The 16,699-nt window shown below is 48.8% G+C and overlaps 1 protein-coding gene across 2 annotated transcripts; it reads right to left on the bottom strand.

Annotated features, from left to right (window-relative positions):
• Positions 1–2,434: 2,434 nt before the first annotated feature.
• Positions 2,435–15,449, bottom strand: PRPS1 (phosphoribosyl pyrophosphate synthetase 1). 2 transcript variants are annotated; one of them, XM_087748756.1, is made up of 7 exons: positions 15,154–15,449; positions 12,145–12,328; positions 11,698–11,796; positions 9,727–9,851; positions 7,784–7,957; positions 6,919–7,078; positions 2,435–4,493 (listed from the first exon to the last, which is right to left on the bottom strand). In XM_087748756.1, exons 1-7 carry the CDS (start codon positions 15,270–15,272, stop codon positions 4,401–4,403), a joined length of 954 nt encoding a protein of 317 aa, XP_087604882.1. In that variant the 5' UTR covers positions 15,273–15,449; the 3' UTR covers positions 2,435–4,400. The 2 variants fall into 2 exon arrangements, with proteins under 2 accessions (XP_087604882.1, XP_087604880.1); XM_087748754.1 differs by having other exon boundaries at positions 15,151–15,446.
• Between the last annotated feature and the right edge of the window lie 1,250 nt (positions 15,450–16,699).

The raw sequence follows: 16,699 nt of genomic DNA, 5'->3' as shown, positions 1-16,699 counted from the left end.
TAGAAGGGAATGTCTGCCAGCCATTTTAGATGCATTTTAAATCTCCCATAGAACAAGGCTGTCGGGGCTCAGACACAGCCTCGCTGATGGCCATTTCCAGGAACACTTTATTCTCTTCTACAGGAAGGAGGAGGCAGGAGGTTTTCTCTATCTGATCAGAGAGGTTTTTTTCAGCCTCCTGCCTGCAGGGACAGGCAGGAATCACCACAGCCAGCCAGTACCTGAGCCCCCTCCAGCTACTGCTGCCCAGCAGTGAGCCAGTCCCCCTACTCCACAGGGCCACAGTTCACCTTTTGCTGCTCATTTTTAACCCCAGCCTCCTGCCACGACCCTTTCCTTCCACCGTGGCAGGAGCAGAGCGCCCCAGGAAGGCAGCCAGCACACTCAGACTGTTCTGTCTTACACCAGGGCTCATTCCTCCCGTGGATTTTGCTGCTCCTTGCAGCTTAGAGAAGGGCTTTTCTGTTAACCCTTACTACTTTCCCATTGCCCAACAGCAGCAAGGCAAGCTGCTGCTTTCTCTAGATCACAGAAACATCAACTCTAGCTGGGAAATCATCTGTACACTAGTCAGGCACAGGGAGAAGCAGCAGGAGGGAGCTGCTGGTGACAGCAGCTGAGGTCTCTTGTCTTGCTCCCAACAGCAGACAACTCCTGCTGCCTGCGAGGCTGGGTAAGCCCAGCTTTCACAGCAGCTTAAGGCATCCCCACCCTGCGCGTTAGCTTCAGCTACCAGGCAGGTGAGCTGGGCCAAGATGCAGAACTTCTGATTGACGTGTTCCCTTCTGCTGCTGCGTTTACAGCAGACAAACATGAGGCAGCTACTTGGCACCAGTATCGGCACCTGCACACCTGCAGCCACGCTCCCACTGCGTCTGTGGTACTGCAAGCTGCTGTAGCTCCGTCCTACTCTTCCAGCTCTCTCCAACTACAAAAGCACAGCAAATTACTCACTTGGGGTTTTCTCCTGGGGAAGTAAGGACTTGCTTTCTATGGTATTTCTTCAGCATCTGTGAAGAAAGCCTGAGAAGACACCACACAATTCACCTCCAGAGCACCCTGCGCGCTCCATACTCACTCCAGCAGCTCTCCAAGACAGGCTGGAGAATCACCTCCACTACAGCAGGTAGTTTAAGGTAGCACAAGCACTTCACAGCATGGCTGATGCTGCTGGAGCTGAACTTGTCTGGGCTAAGGGATGAGCATCCCTGCATCACTCCCAAACCCGGAGGACACTGGAGCAACCTGGCTCTCTGCCATTCACACCTCAGGGGCTGGTTTTCTCCCAGCCCACACTGCAGTGGAGGGACGCCCTTCCCACAGCTGCCTGGTACTACACCCATGACTGTCCTGGGCAGGGAGAAGAGTCCTTTAACTCTAGTATTTGCACATGTTAAAGGCAGCCATACTTGCTCCAATAGCACAATGGTCGCTTTCAGTCTGTCAGCCACAACCTGCCTATAAATAGGTTTAGTAACTAGAAAGTATTTTCTCATACCTCGTGTATCACCTATCCTTTTAAGAGCCACAGTGCTGTCATACAGCATTTTAAGTCTGTGCCCTCCCCCACTCCAACCCCCAGGTTTTATTAAAGTAACTAAGAAAACAGTATATACACACCAATAGCAATGGTCACCTTTGTACAAATTTTGGGCTGTAAAGCTCATGTTCTGTTTCTTCTCTAAGGAAGGTGAAGTCTGCTACATCACCCTGACAAGACACATATTCCCCCCCCCCCCCCCCCCGAAAAAAAATACACAGAGTTCACTTATTCATTGACAAGTACTGAAATATGTTTTAACAGATGAATGGCAGTAGCAATCCTCAGCAAAAGTCTTCCTGAGGCCACGGCTGTGCTTCCTGAAGCAATGTTCAATCTAGGCCTGGAAGTCTATTGTAAGGCCAAAGACCTTTCTCTAGACCTGCCATCTCATCCTTCTAACTTCATTTATACTTTCCCAGTCTACAATACACAATGAGAAAGAATCATGGTTTAGTCAGAACAAGTGCTTCTCAGGACATAATCCTGCTGCCTCTGATCATTAGCTTTGTGCAAGATAATTAGCAATTCTTCTTTTGTACTTGCTAAACTATTCAGGTTTCCCCCCCCAAACATGATGTGAACAGATCTGCTCAAATACATAATTGAACAGTACAAGAGAAACTCCACTACTGCCTCTAACAATTAAGTCTAGGAAATCAGATACAGACAAAAGCCACTACCCACTAAGAGAAGTAGCTTGGTCCCAACCTTTTTCTTCCATGCAATGTGAGCACAGCCAAGCTCAACCTCACAGTCAGCCCCACTGCAAGAGGATTAAACCAGATCACCTTCCAAATAACATTACTCCATGATCAAACTTGCAAGTGGCACAACTCAGAAGATGCACATCACCTTTGTAAGGTTTTTAGAAGCACTAACAGGCAGAGGCCATGGTTTTTAAATAAAAGTTTAATTCCTTCATCGGGTCTTAAGTTTAAACACAAATGCTGTTGAAAATCCTCACACCGCTGCTCCGATGTCCTGGCTCTTGGCTCTCAGGGCATCGGCAGTGTGGCAGCAGGGGCTCCAATACAGGAGGCAGGAATCAGACTCTTGGTAGAGCTCAGTGCAGGATGCAAAGCAAAGAAGCAAGAGACACACACTTTCCAGACAAACACCAATTCTTACACAAAAAGAAAAACCCTACACTGTAATAGAAGTGTTAACGTTGCCACAGGACAGGAGTTCTGGGAAGGGAGAGAAGTCTTCAGTAAAAGGCACAACTAAAGAAGTACTTCCCTAGATCTTAACCAAGTCCTCCAGTTAGTTCCACTTACACCCCAGCCCCTAGCCTCTCAAAGCCATGCTGGTTACTTTAGCAAGTCATTTGAAGTTCCTTCTCTTCCCTTTTTCCCTTCCTCCAGCTCAAAAACAAATAAAAGAGGAGTGCTTATAAAAACCAGAGCATAAACCAGCTTGGTCTATAACCCCATAAGAGTCCAGGAGAGACTTAACAGTTTACCTTACGATTGTCTGGTAGTTACTAAGTATTCAAGTTTCAGATGATATTTATTACATCTGGGAGCCTCAGCCAGCTCTAGTTTTGGTATTTTTCTTTCAGGCACTTTGCTGCCTGTCAGGTTGGTGTTAGATCTACAGTTTTCCCAGTACTATGTATCACCAGCCTCTTCAACCCATTGCCATAAGCATTCATTAACAGCATCAGACCTGCTCCAAGGGTTTCTTCAGGTTTTGTAGTCCTGCAAACCTCCTTGGTTTAGGATCTTTTGCAAGGAGCAACACTTTCAAGGCAAGGCAGACAGTGACCAGGACAAGCAACCAGAATGTGTCAGCAACTTACAGGACAACAGGATTGCAGGCAACGAGAGGCTAAGAGAGCTGGACACAAAGCTGTTGTGTATTAGGTCACCCCAGTGTCTGAGCAGGCACTTGCTAGATGCAACAACCAAGCTACTATGGGATAAAGAGGCCTGGTTTACTAGTGTACTGGTAAAAAAAGGATCACGGATTTGCACAGCAAGTCAAGGTGCAGCTGTAGTACATGACAGCAGTCCTCTAATCACTAGCAAGGCTAACAGTAAGCTGTGAAATTGAGGAACTGGTTTTAGCCTACACTAGAAACTAAAGCACACAACCACCATGAGTCCTCTACGTAAGAGGGAAAAGAATGCTTGTCCAGGATGCACCTTCACCACTAAGTTAACACAGCAAGGCAGTACTGCACAGACCATGCTCTCACCTTTACTTGGCTTTGTAGCATGCTAAAGGGCATTTAATTTCATCGATAATTAAGATGAATTCAAGTTTGCAAGCTACACTGATCTCCTTTCATGGGAGGAAGCTGTAGCAGAACCAGCTCCTATGTGTCCCCCAGGGCTTCGCCTAGGGTCAAGCTTGGCCAAGATACAAGCCTTCCCCATCGCTCTTCAAGGGCTTCTGCCAGGTACAGAGTGGTAAGACAGCCAGCAGTCTCTCAGGCTCTTGCTGTTGATCCAGGTCAACATGTCCTAGGGAGCTCTACTTCCCAAACAATTTAGGGTGCGCATGCCAGATCATTTAACCCTGCCCATAAACAAACCCTCTCCCTCCCCCCATCAAAATAATTGTGGCAATTAGCCATGTGTCAGTCCCGCTCTCCACAGATCTGCAGAATTGGGTCAATACTACTGATGAGCCCCAATGCACAGGGTTGCTGGTGGAGTTGGAGTGTTACAGAGATAAGCTTCCCCTCCCCAGCCTCCCAGTGTTGGGATCAGAGCCAGTAAGCCTGACTTAAGCAGGAGGAGCTGTGGAGAACTGCACTGGAACAAGCAGAGTCTTCTACTGAACTTTACAACAAGCTGAACAACTTTTGGTTTTAAAAAAAAGCCATACAAGCAGCAGCTGGCATCTGTTGTTATAAAGGGACATGGCTGAATAGGTAGGAAACAGATTCCCCATTATGAGTCCTCCTGATGGCCTCCGCAAGGATCATTGAGATGTCAATCACCTGGAAGAGAAGAAAGATGCATCAGCATCACTGAGAAAAGACATCAAGCCTGGAAGAACGGCTGGTTAAGTTAGGAAGAATTTAAAGAGTAAACTCATCACCCAGATTTATAACATGCCAGATGCAGACAAATGACTTCTACACAGGACTGGGATTTAGTTACACATAATTCTGAAGATATTCTACATATAGAACTACAAAAATCATTTCACTGTTGATCTTTGTCAGGATGACAGTCTACTGTCACTTTGCTGAGACTCCCTAAGCTCAGTCTGTTTACCCTAGGACTATCTTACTCACTTTGTGTAGGTTGCAGAGAAGTTAGGGGACTCTAAATCAAGATCAGATCACATCCCTTGAGTCATGAGGCTTTACCATCACTGCCAGCAGTCTAACAAAGATGAAGCTACTGCGCTGCAGCTCAGCTCCAGTCACTGTGCTGGCTCCACCTGGTGGGGTAATCCAGTTAATAGGGGGGAAGTCAAGTCTCAAAACTAGCTCTGAACCCCAGCAGCTAAAGCATTTTGATATATGTAGTCTCAGTAAGAGGCACCGTGTTCAGTGTGTTAAGGAAACTAAGTGAAATCCATATTTAACATTTTCTTTCTTCCAGATAGTTTGCCTCCTAAGGAAGGAAAGAGAAAACTAAGAGCTGCAGAGCAGACAGAGCATGAGACTCATAACAAATCCTTTAGTTCTGTGTTTGTCAACACTGAACATCAGATGTTAGTGTAGAACAGCGAGATGTTAAGTGAGAGCCTGAAAAACTACTCCACTACAATCTTCGGCTACAGCTATTCACATACTGATTACCAGTTTAACATTTTGCCTACATTAACTGTAATGTGGAGCTTGGAAATAAGTTGAAGCACCAGACATCTTTTAGATGTGCTCAGTTGCAAGAATATCATTGAGAAGTTAGTGTTGAAAAAAACACAACCCAATAGCGGTTTGCAATCAGCTTATAACTTACTTCCAAAAGCAGCTTAAAATTCATTGCAGCTTCAAGCAGTTGAGCTTCCTTTTCATCAGAACCCCAGTACTGGGGAACCTGCTACACTGAAAACACAGTACTAGCTGAGTCTTAGCAGTGCCATTCACTTCCCAGAACTTCTCCAAATGCCCATCCTATATATTTGTGCTGTGAAGCTAGTATTTAGAATGTCCTTGGCTGTGTGTATGCTATAGCAGTACCTGAAGCTGCTGATGGACCTATTCTGCCTGAATGCTCAGGTAAAGCTGCAACTTCCAGCTATCCATTAACACAGGAAATCCTCAAGTTCTGCCTAGCTCAAGTAGTACAGCCAATTTTTTTTTCATCCAGGAAAGTCAGCCTCAGCTTGGGAAACAAAATGCCACAGTACTCTTCCTAAATGGAAAACCCAAGACACAGAGTGAGCATCAGGAGACCAGCTTTTAGTTTTCATGTCGATGGCAAAGTGGCTTTGTTTATCTTTGGCAAGTATCTGAACATTGTACTGTGGAGCTGTGTCAACTGCTCTTAGTCAAACCAGCCAGACATGTCCGTGGGACAAGACTGCACTCCCTCTCCATCTCACCTGCACTGCTGTTATGACCAGACATGAAGCATTCACGTTCCCCAGACCAGGCCCACGTCGCTTCACAAAAGGAAGAGACACTCTGCCTAAAGGGCTGGGCATTAGGTGATAGATACACAACTGAAGCTGGCATTACCAACTTCAGAAGTTCCTATCTGTTTCTGCTTCAGTATTACATGTCATCAGCATATCACTCCTCCAAAGTGTACAGGTACAACTGCTTGCTTACATCATGGCCCCATTAGATCAGTGATCTGATCCCAGTAAAACAAGCCCTGAAAAAAAATTTACTTAAATGAACCATTTAAGATGAGCCGGATTAGAAGCTGCATTTATCAGTGTAACAGGTCTGTTATCCCACAGCAGTAGGAACAAGAGAACGAGTCAACACTGCCACTGATTCAAGTACAATGAAACTGCTGTAAACACTAGACAGTATTATGGGGTTTTCCCACCAACAGGAGGGAACAAAAATTGTTTGTAGCCCTGGGACATTTGGACTAAATCATACAAGTCACCTTCCGTGATTTTTGCCAACACAAGGTAGCAGATATTTACTACTGAGTGTTGCATGTGCTGGCATTTCTAGTGTATGCAGCTTGAAAGATATCAAAGCTTGAAAAGCTTACTTCTAATAGAAATTCAGATGTATGACCTTAAGCTCTTAGTTCTACCTAGCATAGTCAGTCATGGTCTAGTGGAAGACATACAATGCTTTATAACGTTACACGGGAAAGGCTTAAGTTGTGCTACGACAGGGATCTACTTGCACTTATATAAGCATTCAATTGTCATGCATACAACACAGGAGGACAGACAAGTGCTACCACGCCCCAGGAGTGACAGAAGAGAAAGTAGATGCTCACCTGGATTTTAGGGCACTGCTTCATCTTGTCCTCCTGGGGTATTGTGTTTGTGACTACAACTGCCTCAAAACAGGCATTGTTGATCCGAGAAATTGCTGGCCCAGAAAAGATCCCGTGAGTTAAGATGGCATAAACTTTGGTGGCTCCAGCTGACACAAGCCTACAAGGGTCAGGGGGAAAGGAGAAGGATGAGAAATTCTTCGCAAGTATTAAACTGACATTAGTGCAGGGCACATGGTAAGCATTGAAAGGAGACAATACCATATGCTTAGGGGACAGGCAACCTTTGATTCCCACCTCCAGCCCACTATTGATTTGGGGGAAGAAAACAGTTTAACAAGTACCATAAAATCCACCACAGGCAAAGTATACATTGAAAAAAATTGTTTGTAGCCCTGGGACATCTGGACTACATCATACAAGTCACCTTCCGTGATTTTTGCCAACACAAGGTAGCAGATATTCACTACTGAGTGTTGCATGTGCTGGCATTTCTAGTGTATGTGGCTTGAGAGATATCAAAGCTTGAAAAGCTTACTTCTAATAGAAATTCAGATGTATGACCTTAAGTTGATGGACCAGACAGCACTTAGGTCTACCTAGCATAGTCAGTGATGGTCTAGTGGAAGACACCTTCAACACAAGCATTTTTCAAATAAAAAAAGACACTATGGCCTTCTAGCTATTCCCACTGTGAGAACTTTAAGTAGGATTTTTACTTATTTTGTATGACATGAGATAGATAACCAAAAAACTGTATGTTATTTTGTAAAACTTGACATGCAAATAATCTGATTAACTCATTACATAGCATTCACTAACAATAGGTTTCTGATTTAGGAAAGAACCAGTCAGCCCTACTCACTTGTCTGCAGCATGACAGATGGTACCACATGTGTCTGCCATATCATCTACCAGAATGGCCACTCTGTCTTTCACATCACCCACCAGCACCATGCGATCCACTTCATTGGCCTTCTTGCGCTCCTTGTGAATGAGAGCAAAGTCTACATTCAATCGATCTGCAATGGAGGTCACTCTGAAGAGAGAAGAGTTTCCAAACAACACTTAACTCCACACAACAGCTTCAGTCGAATCTTTCAAAACTATTAAGCACAAACTGCCATTGTAGTAAGAGAAGCTGCCACCACATCTGCTACTGCTCCCAAGCAATTAATAGAAGGCACTCTGCCACCTTAGTTTCCCTTCAAGCAGTTAAACTGCAATCTCTGATCCAATCTCTCCTGGTGACAGCACCTAGATTAAGATAAAACAGCCTTTCATCCTGACCACTGTAAATTAATTCGCATTTAAAGCTCAAAACAACCCTTAACCAGCAAGTTTGGCAAGCCTGAAGTGATCAGAATGCTTGGGAAGTTGTCATCTTTATAACGCTTCACTGGAAAGGCTTAAGTTGTGCTACAACAGGGATCTACTTGCACTTATAAAAGCATTCAATTGTCATGCATACAAGTGCTGGCACAAGGACAGTGGCAGGAGTACACATCCAAGAAAGGCAAGTCCACCACCTCACGCTTACTTTGGTTAAAGTGACCACAGAACAACCCTACTAGAGGGACCTAAACTTTATATATTGATACTGATGAATAATAAAGAGTATAAAAGCATTAAGAGTGAGAAGGAACAAAATACACATGCCCCTAAGAAATTCTGCACTTGAGATGAGTAGACTCCTAGCCTTGGTAGATCAGACCCATCACCCTGGGAGCCCTACACAAGATTAACTAAACTGTTTACTAATGTATTTGGTTCTGCAGTATGTCTGTAAAATATTGCACCAGCTAAAGACTGACACATTTCAGTTTAAGTTGCTTTTAAAGAGGCTTTTTCAGGAATCAGATTACAGCTGGCTGACTTGGCATTTCATATACTGCATTACAGAACAAGCTACAGAAGTAGCTGAATATACAAAAGGTGTTGTCCAATACATGGGCCACAACAAAGCTACAGGAAGACCTAAAGCAGTAGTATCTCTTGGCTGTTTCTAACAGACAGCTTAAAACACTCTGAAGTATGTGAATCAGGTCAGCATGCACCAACACTTTGGTGTGATAGCCCTGGATTAAAGAATACATCTGTGTTCCTTTGCTGCTCACATGGAGCTCTTATACAGAAGCATCAAGGAATAGCCTCGTTTCTCCTAGTAAGCACCTGAGAACATTCTGAACTGCCCACAGACTGGCATGTTTATCTGCATAAGGATGGGAGATTGTCAGACTATCAAAGTAGAAATATGCTATAACATATGCTGCTGCTTTTTGGAAAGGAACCATCTATCTTCCTTGCTTGCAGGGAAGAGGAAGAGTAGCAGCAGGCTTAAAACCCAGCTAGATATTCAAATAAAGAGTAATAAAGTAAGAAAATGCCTCATTAGACTAAGCTTAATACTGCAAAGAAAACAGCCTGGATAAAAATGTGTCATTAACCAGCAGCAGTAACCTTGTCTTGGCATAGGGGTATGAGCTACACAATTCCTGCCTTCAACCTGTATAATTACCCTTCTACAAAAAACTGTTTTAGTCCAAGGGATGTAGTAATTGTGCAATTCCTACCCATGCAGCTGTGATTCTAGAAGCTATTTAAATTCTCCATGTAGCCCAAGAAACATTCTAAACATTCCCTAGGAAGAATATCTAACCACTCTTCACTAGCTGCCAGACTGTCATGCAGAAGGGACAGTACACAGGCTGGCAGGGGGAACATGTCTTAAGAATAAGGTCACAAGCACTCTCAGGAATTCAGGTAGATGTAGAAGCAGCACCTCAAGCTAGCTGTCTGACAGCTTACCTCTTGGCTCCACCAGCATCTGGTGAAACAATGGTGCAGTTCTTCCACTCTGCAATATTTTCTTTGATCCATTTCAGTACAGCAGGCTCAGCATATAAGTTATCAACAGGGATATCAAAAAAACCCTGCAAGGAAGACGACAGGAACAGATGTAGCTGAAGGTCACATTCCAAAAACAGTTGGAAGAAGCCTTCTATATGATCAGGCATGCAGCCACCGCCTTTCCACAGCTTTCAGCTTTCCTTTCTACTTCCCTTAATGCAAGGGCAGTAGCCTTTGGGATACACAGAACAGTAATATAAGAAGTCTTCAGAGCCAGAAATAGTTTAGCAGCATAAATAACACTTTACATCTGACACCTTCACAACATGCAACTAGTTCTATCCCAAGGGGGTGCAGAAACCAGCAAACGCACTCATTTTCAGAGCAGCTAGCTGCCTGTGTACAAAGTCAATCTTTAAAGCTCATTACCTACACTGTTTACATCTACAGGAAACCTATGAAAAAGGCTTGAGTAACATTTGTTTTTAAACTAATGCAGCTGGTTCCACAACTTTACACTGACCCAGCGGACTCCTCCAGGTAAACCTCAAAGGTCACTAAAAGCCAGAAGTTAATCCTGGACAGGAAGCAACAGGCAGAAGAGTGGGGGCAGCTACTCCAGAGGAATGCTTCAAGGTATAGGGGTAACAGATCCTTCCTACCATCATTCCTTCTGCGCTCAGCAACCCAGCAACTACAAGAACCAGGCTGAAACCAGCCAGATGCTGGAAGCTTATGTACACAAACCCAATTATTCAACTGAATCTCACCGTTGCTGCTGGTGAAAGGTCAACCCTGTGGCACACATCACAACTCCAAGCCTCTTAGGGAGGAGGCATACCCCCTTGGGCTCTGTTCTTTTATTTCATGATCTTTCTGAAAGTCTTCTCAGCTGTGCCCCCATAGATTTTTTTCCATCTGAGACAGAGTATTTCTGAGCATATTATACTGGAAGAAATTATAGTGAAGTGTGAATGGCTGCATTTTCAACTGCTAAAATGACAGACAGCCCACCTACTTCACCAGGCAGTAGATATCTTACCCTTCTGGATTCCAAGTGTTTGCAGCAATACAACAGATATCCTCCCCTCTCCCATACCCCTGTCGGTTGCACTGAGTTGGTTTCTTGGTCTCAGAGCACTTGCTCAAGGTGGAAAGAGACAAGACGGATAATTTAACAGCTTGCTGTCCCTCCTCTCCCTAGTATACACTCTTGCCACTTCTTTTACACAGCTCTGGTCAAGATTTCAGTTGCTTTGTGAGACTATTCTGTTCACTAAGCGAGCAAAACCCATGAGTAATTTTCAATTCACCAGCAGCTTAAGAGAGAACCAAAGCCAACTTATGTGGAAGGGTGGCACTGAACAGATACAAGTGGGATTGCCCATCTTGTCAGCAGCAAGCTATCCGATCACTGTCCTGGTCAACTGAACCCTCACAAGCAGCTGTGCCAGCACACCTGGAGGGAGAGCTAACCTCAGGGCAGCAGTATTACCAGCCACTGTGTCAAACAGAGCACTGCTCACTTCTCCCTGACAATTCAGTAAATATCAGAAAGCTCTACTCAATATTTAACAACACTCTTCATAAAGCCATTCTCCATCTCAATTTCCTCAAAGGACGAGTTAAGAATACACAGCGTCACTGTGTGGCAATAAAGCTGCACGGATCATTTACTAGCCCAACATTCATTTACACAGGACTAATTATGCTTAGTCTGATCAAGAACAGCTATAATTTCATTTACAGATGAACCTGTTACCCATCTCCCCATCCTCTTCTGACTGATGCTACAAGTCCCTTCCAGTCCCATGTTCCCAAGTCCTGATCACTGCTGTGTCTGAAAAGAACAGATCACTGGAAAGCCTGCAAGGCAGTAAAAAGGCTCAGGTTGGAACAGGTAAGTACCTCCCTGATTCTAGCTCCTACCTGGATCTGAGATGCATGCAGGTCCATGGTGATTATATGATCTGCACCTGCCACAGAGAGCATGTTTGCAACCAGCTTGGCAGAAATTGGAGCTCGACTCTAGTACAGGAGAAAAAAAAACAACAATATTTAAGACAAGTTCAACTCCTTCATCAAGATGTCAGTCTTCCACTTCTGGGCAATGATTCACAAGCAGTTACTAAAAGGAGTACTCATTAACATTGCATCTTTTCATCAACTGGTGATTACAGCTTGGTATATTTTCAAGAAGAACTAGATCTTTATGAAAAGATGAATTTGCAGTCTGATGCCCTGAAGTTTAAAGAAATTAAAATAAGTTTTCTCTCCTCCTCTACATATTCAACTTCAACTAATCCCTATATAGCAGTCAGAACTTTCACGGTGTGCATTCATCTTGCCAGCAGAAACCCTTACCAAATCACTTACCTTGTCCTTTTTGTCCTGCCGAGCATAAGGGAAGCAGGGTATGACAGCTGTGACTCTGCTAGCTGAGGCAATCTTACAGGCATTTATCATGATAAGGAGCTCCATCAGATTGTCATTGATTTCACCACATCCACTCTGCACAATGTAGACATCCTCCCCACGTACACTCTCACCTATTTCCACACTGGGAACAGATGAGAAAAGGAGAGTTGTATCCAAATACAAACTAAAACACAGCCATTGCATATGCCTGCAGAGCAACCAAGGGATTGCATTCTCAAGGGTCTGTGGGCAACAGTGCCTTATAATCAAGGGTGTTGAGCAGGAACACTGTTGCTTATTTGCTCAGTAACTATTTTACATCGCTCACTGATCAAATTTAATGGTTCAGTCAGTAAGTGCTAAAAGCACTCAGCCTGTACTCTTGATCTCAACACAAGCTGAGCATGTAAACACCCCAGAACCGGCCTTGTTCCCCTGCAATCAGAATTACAACCACCTCAGCTAAAAGCAGTTGTGTACAAAGGAAGCAAGGATGATGGCCAGTCAGCAGAGAAAAGCCAAGCCAAACTTCTACCAGAAGCTATCCTGCAGCCCATTATTGGATTTAGAGTCATAACACCTATTCACTGGCTTGAACAGAGAAGCCCTCCAGCATTTCACTTTGGAAAGGCTTTTGGGGTTAATTTCCTCCTGGATGTAATGCACACTAATCCCTGCTGATGAAGGGACTGAATACGAGCCAAAGGTCCTGTTTGCCAGCAGCAAACTGCCAGCTTCAGCACGTGTATCAAGACACCTGCACTGGAGGCAGAGTTGGAAAGAAAGCAGTAGCCTTAGGTTCGAGGTTTCATACAGGGCAATGCCGCATAAGGCCTTTTGTAGGAACAGATTAACTACTAAGTACTTCCAACATTTCAGTGTAGGGAAGCCCACCACAGATTTGGAAGTAAGCAGAAGTCAGTCTGCTGAGAACAAAGCTCTTCCATGGTTTCTTTCTTCTTGCACTGGAGATGCTCACCCACTCTGCAGACTGCTACCGCATCAAACTACAGGAAGAAGTAGACAATCACCCAACCCACTCCTAACAGCTTCATTTATAGAGCACCTTAGGGTATATTTCTAATTTTAGTATTTCATTCTCTGATCTTCCTCCCCTCTTCTTCAAATTGTTTTTGATGACTGCTAGGTATAGTCTTACTGCTCAATACCCATCAAACTGCTGTCATATTTACTGCACACTGACTTACAGCATATGCCAATCTCTTGTGAAGAATTTCAGCCAGCATGAGAACTTTCTGCTAGGTAAGTGTCCAAATTAGCAGTACTTAGCATACAAGTGTCATCTCCAACTGTACTTACTAACAGTCTAATATTAAGCTGATTCATGACATTTATTGTACAAAAGTACCAATTCTGTTAAAACAACCTTACTTTTTCTGAGAAGCATCTGCTATGAGTTTATTAGGGTAAATAAGATGTCTGTGAGGTCTTAAAGTCACATTAACTGCTGACATAAGAACCTGATGGCTAGCCAACAGGATGGATAAGAGCAGTTAATAAAAAGCAATGAGAACAGTGCAATAGCAATGGCTGTAAATCAGACTTTTTACAACTCTTCTCTACAACTCTTTGTACTACCTCTGAAGTCTTCAGTTACAATCAATACCCATGCAACAGAAACATAATATTCTACATCACATGCACATCCAGGAAAAAATTACTGTCTCCAGAAGAAAGGAGTGGGTTGGAGCAATCATTCAAGGTTCTTTGTATTACACTGTGTGGGGTATACATGCTTAGCGTACTTCTCCAAACCGAGTTTTAAGAGCTTTGAATAATTTTTAGCCTCTCCTTTCTTTTAGCTTCTTCAAGTAGGATGGCAGCAAGACTTATAAAGCAGAGAGACAGAAAACAAGGCAAGGCTTAGGTTTCAGAGCCTGGGGGGGGAACATAGACTGTATGACTGCATCTGCATCATGGGCTGCAAGGTGGTGGCAGCCTCTGATCTTTCCTGAGTGATGTTATCAATACCTTCAAAACTCCGATGCTCCTCAGGGTCGTCTAAAGGCACCAGCTACACCCTAAGCACAAAACTGCCAAGCCCCAAGCCATCACAGTCCACGCTGGGCACGGAGGAGGCCGACGAACGCGGGTGAACCCCCGGGAGGCGCATTCCCATCGGCTCCTGGCCTTCGGGGCGGGGGGCAAGGCCCGGCGGGTGGATCGTGGATCCTGCCGCTCCAGCCGCTGCCACAGCGGCTGGGTGACGCGGGCCCTTCCCCGCGCCCCGGGGCACGGCAGCCGGCGGCAGCCCAGCGCGCTGCGGCGCGGCCCGCTCCGAGCCGGGCGCCCGCCAGGGGAGGCCGCTAGAGGCACCGCCGGGGCCGAGCGGCCGCCCAGCACATGGCTCCCGCCGCCGGGAGCTCCCCGGGGAGCACCACAGCCCCGGCCTCTCCCCATGCGGCTCCCCGCCCCGGGGCTCCGCCGCTCGCCGGTGGTCCCCGTCCCTCTCGCCCGGCATTCGGCAAACCCCGGCCCGGCGCCCAGCGGCACGACCGCCACGCTGCCCCATGCGCTGGTCCACAGAAAGGGGCTGCGGGCGGGGGGCGGCTCAAGCGGGGCCGGCGGCGCTGCACGGCGGCCCCATGGCTGAAGGACGCCCGCGGGAGAGCCGGCCTCGGCCGCTGCCCTGCCCGGCGGCTGCCCGCAGGGGAGGGGCGCGATGCGCTGGGGGGCTCCGGCCCAGCGGGGCACAGGCAGGAGCGCTCCGCGCTCAGTGCAGGTCTCCGAGCGCGGCCCCGGCGAGCTGCCGCTCCCCCGGGGCCGGGCCCGGCCGCAGGGCTCCGGCCGCCCGAGCCCCTGCGCCAGGCCGCGGCCCCAGCGCCCACCCCGCACCCCGCACTACAAATCCCATCAGCCCCTGCGCGGCCGCTGTGCGGACCCCAGCGCGGCAGCGCCCCGCCGCCCGCCGGGAGCTGTAGTGCGGCCCCGCCCCCGCCTCACCACGTCTCCTGGTTGCTGAACTTCTTCGTGACCACCTTGCCCAGCTCCAGGCCGAGGCGGTCGGCGATCTTCTGGGACAGGTCCTGGTGCGAGCTCCCGCTGAAGATCTTGATGTTGGGCATGATGGCGGCGGCGGCGGCGCTCTCCTCCTCCTCCCCGCTCGGCCTCGCACCGCACCCGGCTGCCGCACGGGCACCCACCCGCCTCCTGCGCGGGGACGCGGCACGGTGAGCGGGGCCCGCACCCACGCGCCCCTACGCCGCCATCTTACCCCTTCCCGCCCGCCGCGGGGGCCCTTTATCGGCTCCTCGCCCCCACGGGCCCGCCCCGGCGCGCGTTCCATTGGCTCGGCGGCGGCCGAGGGCGGGGCCCTGCCCGCCCGTGCCCGGGCGCGAAGGGACGGTGGGCGTGGCTCCGGGGCCTCCCGCCCGCCCCGCCGCCCGCCTCAGCAGCGGCCGTCAGCAGCGGCCGTCGGCAGCGGGGCGGGTGGGAGGCGCGCGCGGCCGCTCGCTCGCTCCCAGGGGGTGGGGCGCAGGGTAGGAGGAGGCCTGCGATTGGCCAGGGCGGCCGCGGCCGGCGCTGACCAACGGCCCTGCCCCACGTGGCCCTGGGGGGGGGGGGGGGGGGGTTCGTTGGTCGCGTGGTTGGCAGGCGACCCCCCCCCGGCGGCCATGACGGCTCCCCCCCGCAGGGGAGGCCCGGGGAGAGGCAGCGGCGGGGGAGAGAAACCGCCCCCGCTCCCGCCGCGGGGCGTCGTGCTCGCGTCCCCCGCCGGCCTCCGACCGCGGCGGGTGAGGGGGGTTACCTCAGCATGCCGCTGTGCCTGCGCCGCTGCCTCCGTCCTCCGCCGCCGCGGGTGCCAGGGCCTGCCCTGCGCTAAGCAGGCGTCACCTCGCCGGGCCGCAGCACCGCGGCGTAATGCGGTACCCCAGCGGCATGCTGTACGGCTGTACCGCCGTGTCACACTGCGCGGGCGTCACCTCGCCGGGCGCTGTACCCGTGAGGCGGGCTGGGCAGGCACCCCCTCGCCGGGCTGCAGCACCCTGCCCAGCGCCGGACGGGGCTCGCCCCGCTGCCTCGGGCAGCGCCGCACGGCCCTCGCCTCGCCTGGGCGCTGGGCGCTGCCTGCCGCGAGTGGCTCGGGGTGCCGCGGCTGCCCCGGGCTCACGCTGTGTGTGGTACCTCCAAGCAAAGCCCCGAGCTGTGGGGCGATGTCCTGCGGAGCCCCGGGCGCGGCAGTGCCCTGCAGCGGCAGCAGCACAGCCTGGGCGCTCACTGTTTCACGTTCCTCTCTGATTGTCACAGGTTCTCATGAAGAGAAATCATATATTTTCCAGCCCAAACAGAAGCCCAGGCGCCTCAGCCGAAGGCTGCGCAGAGTCAAGGACGGCAGGGAAACGGGAGCTCTGCTGCCTCATCAGCCATGCCCCGAGCGGCCGCCCTGAGCCCAGCGGCTGGGACCGGGCCCTGGCTATTGGCTTCGGAGGCTGGGTGGGACGATGTGTCGACGGTATAAAGTTGGAGCAAGTTTTTAATTTTTGAAGGATAG

Source organism: Nipponia nippon, unplaced genomic scaffold, assembly GCF_047370975.1.
Source record: "Nipponia nippon isolate SJK-2023a ecotype South Korea unplaced genomic scaffold, ASM4737097v1 scaffold_12, whole genome shotgun sequence".
Classification (NCBI taxonomy): domain Eukaryota; kingdom Metazoa; phylum Chordata; class Aves; order Pelecaniformes; family Threskiornithidae; genus Nipponia; species Nipponia nippon.
This window is presented reverse-complemented; position numbering and strand designations above follow the sequence as displayed.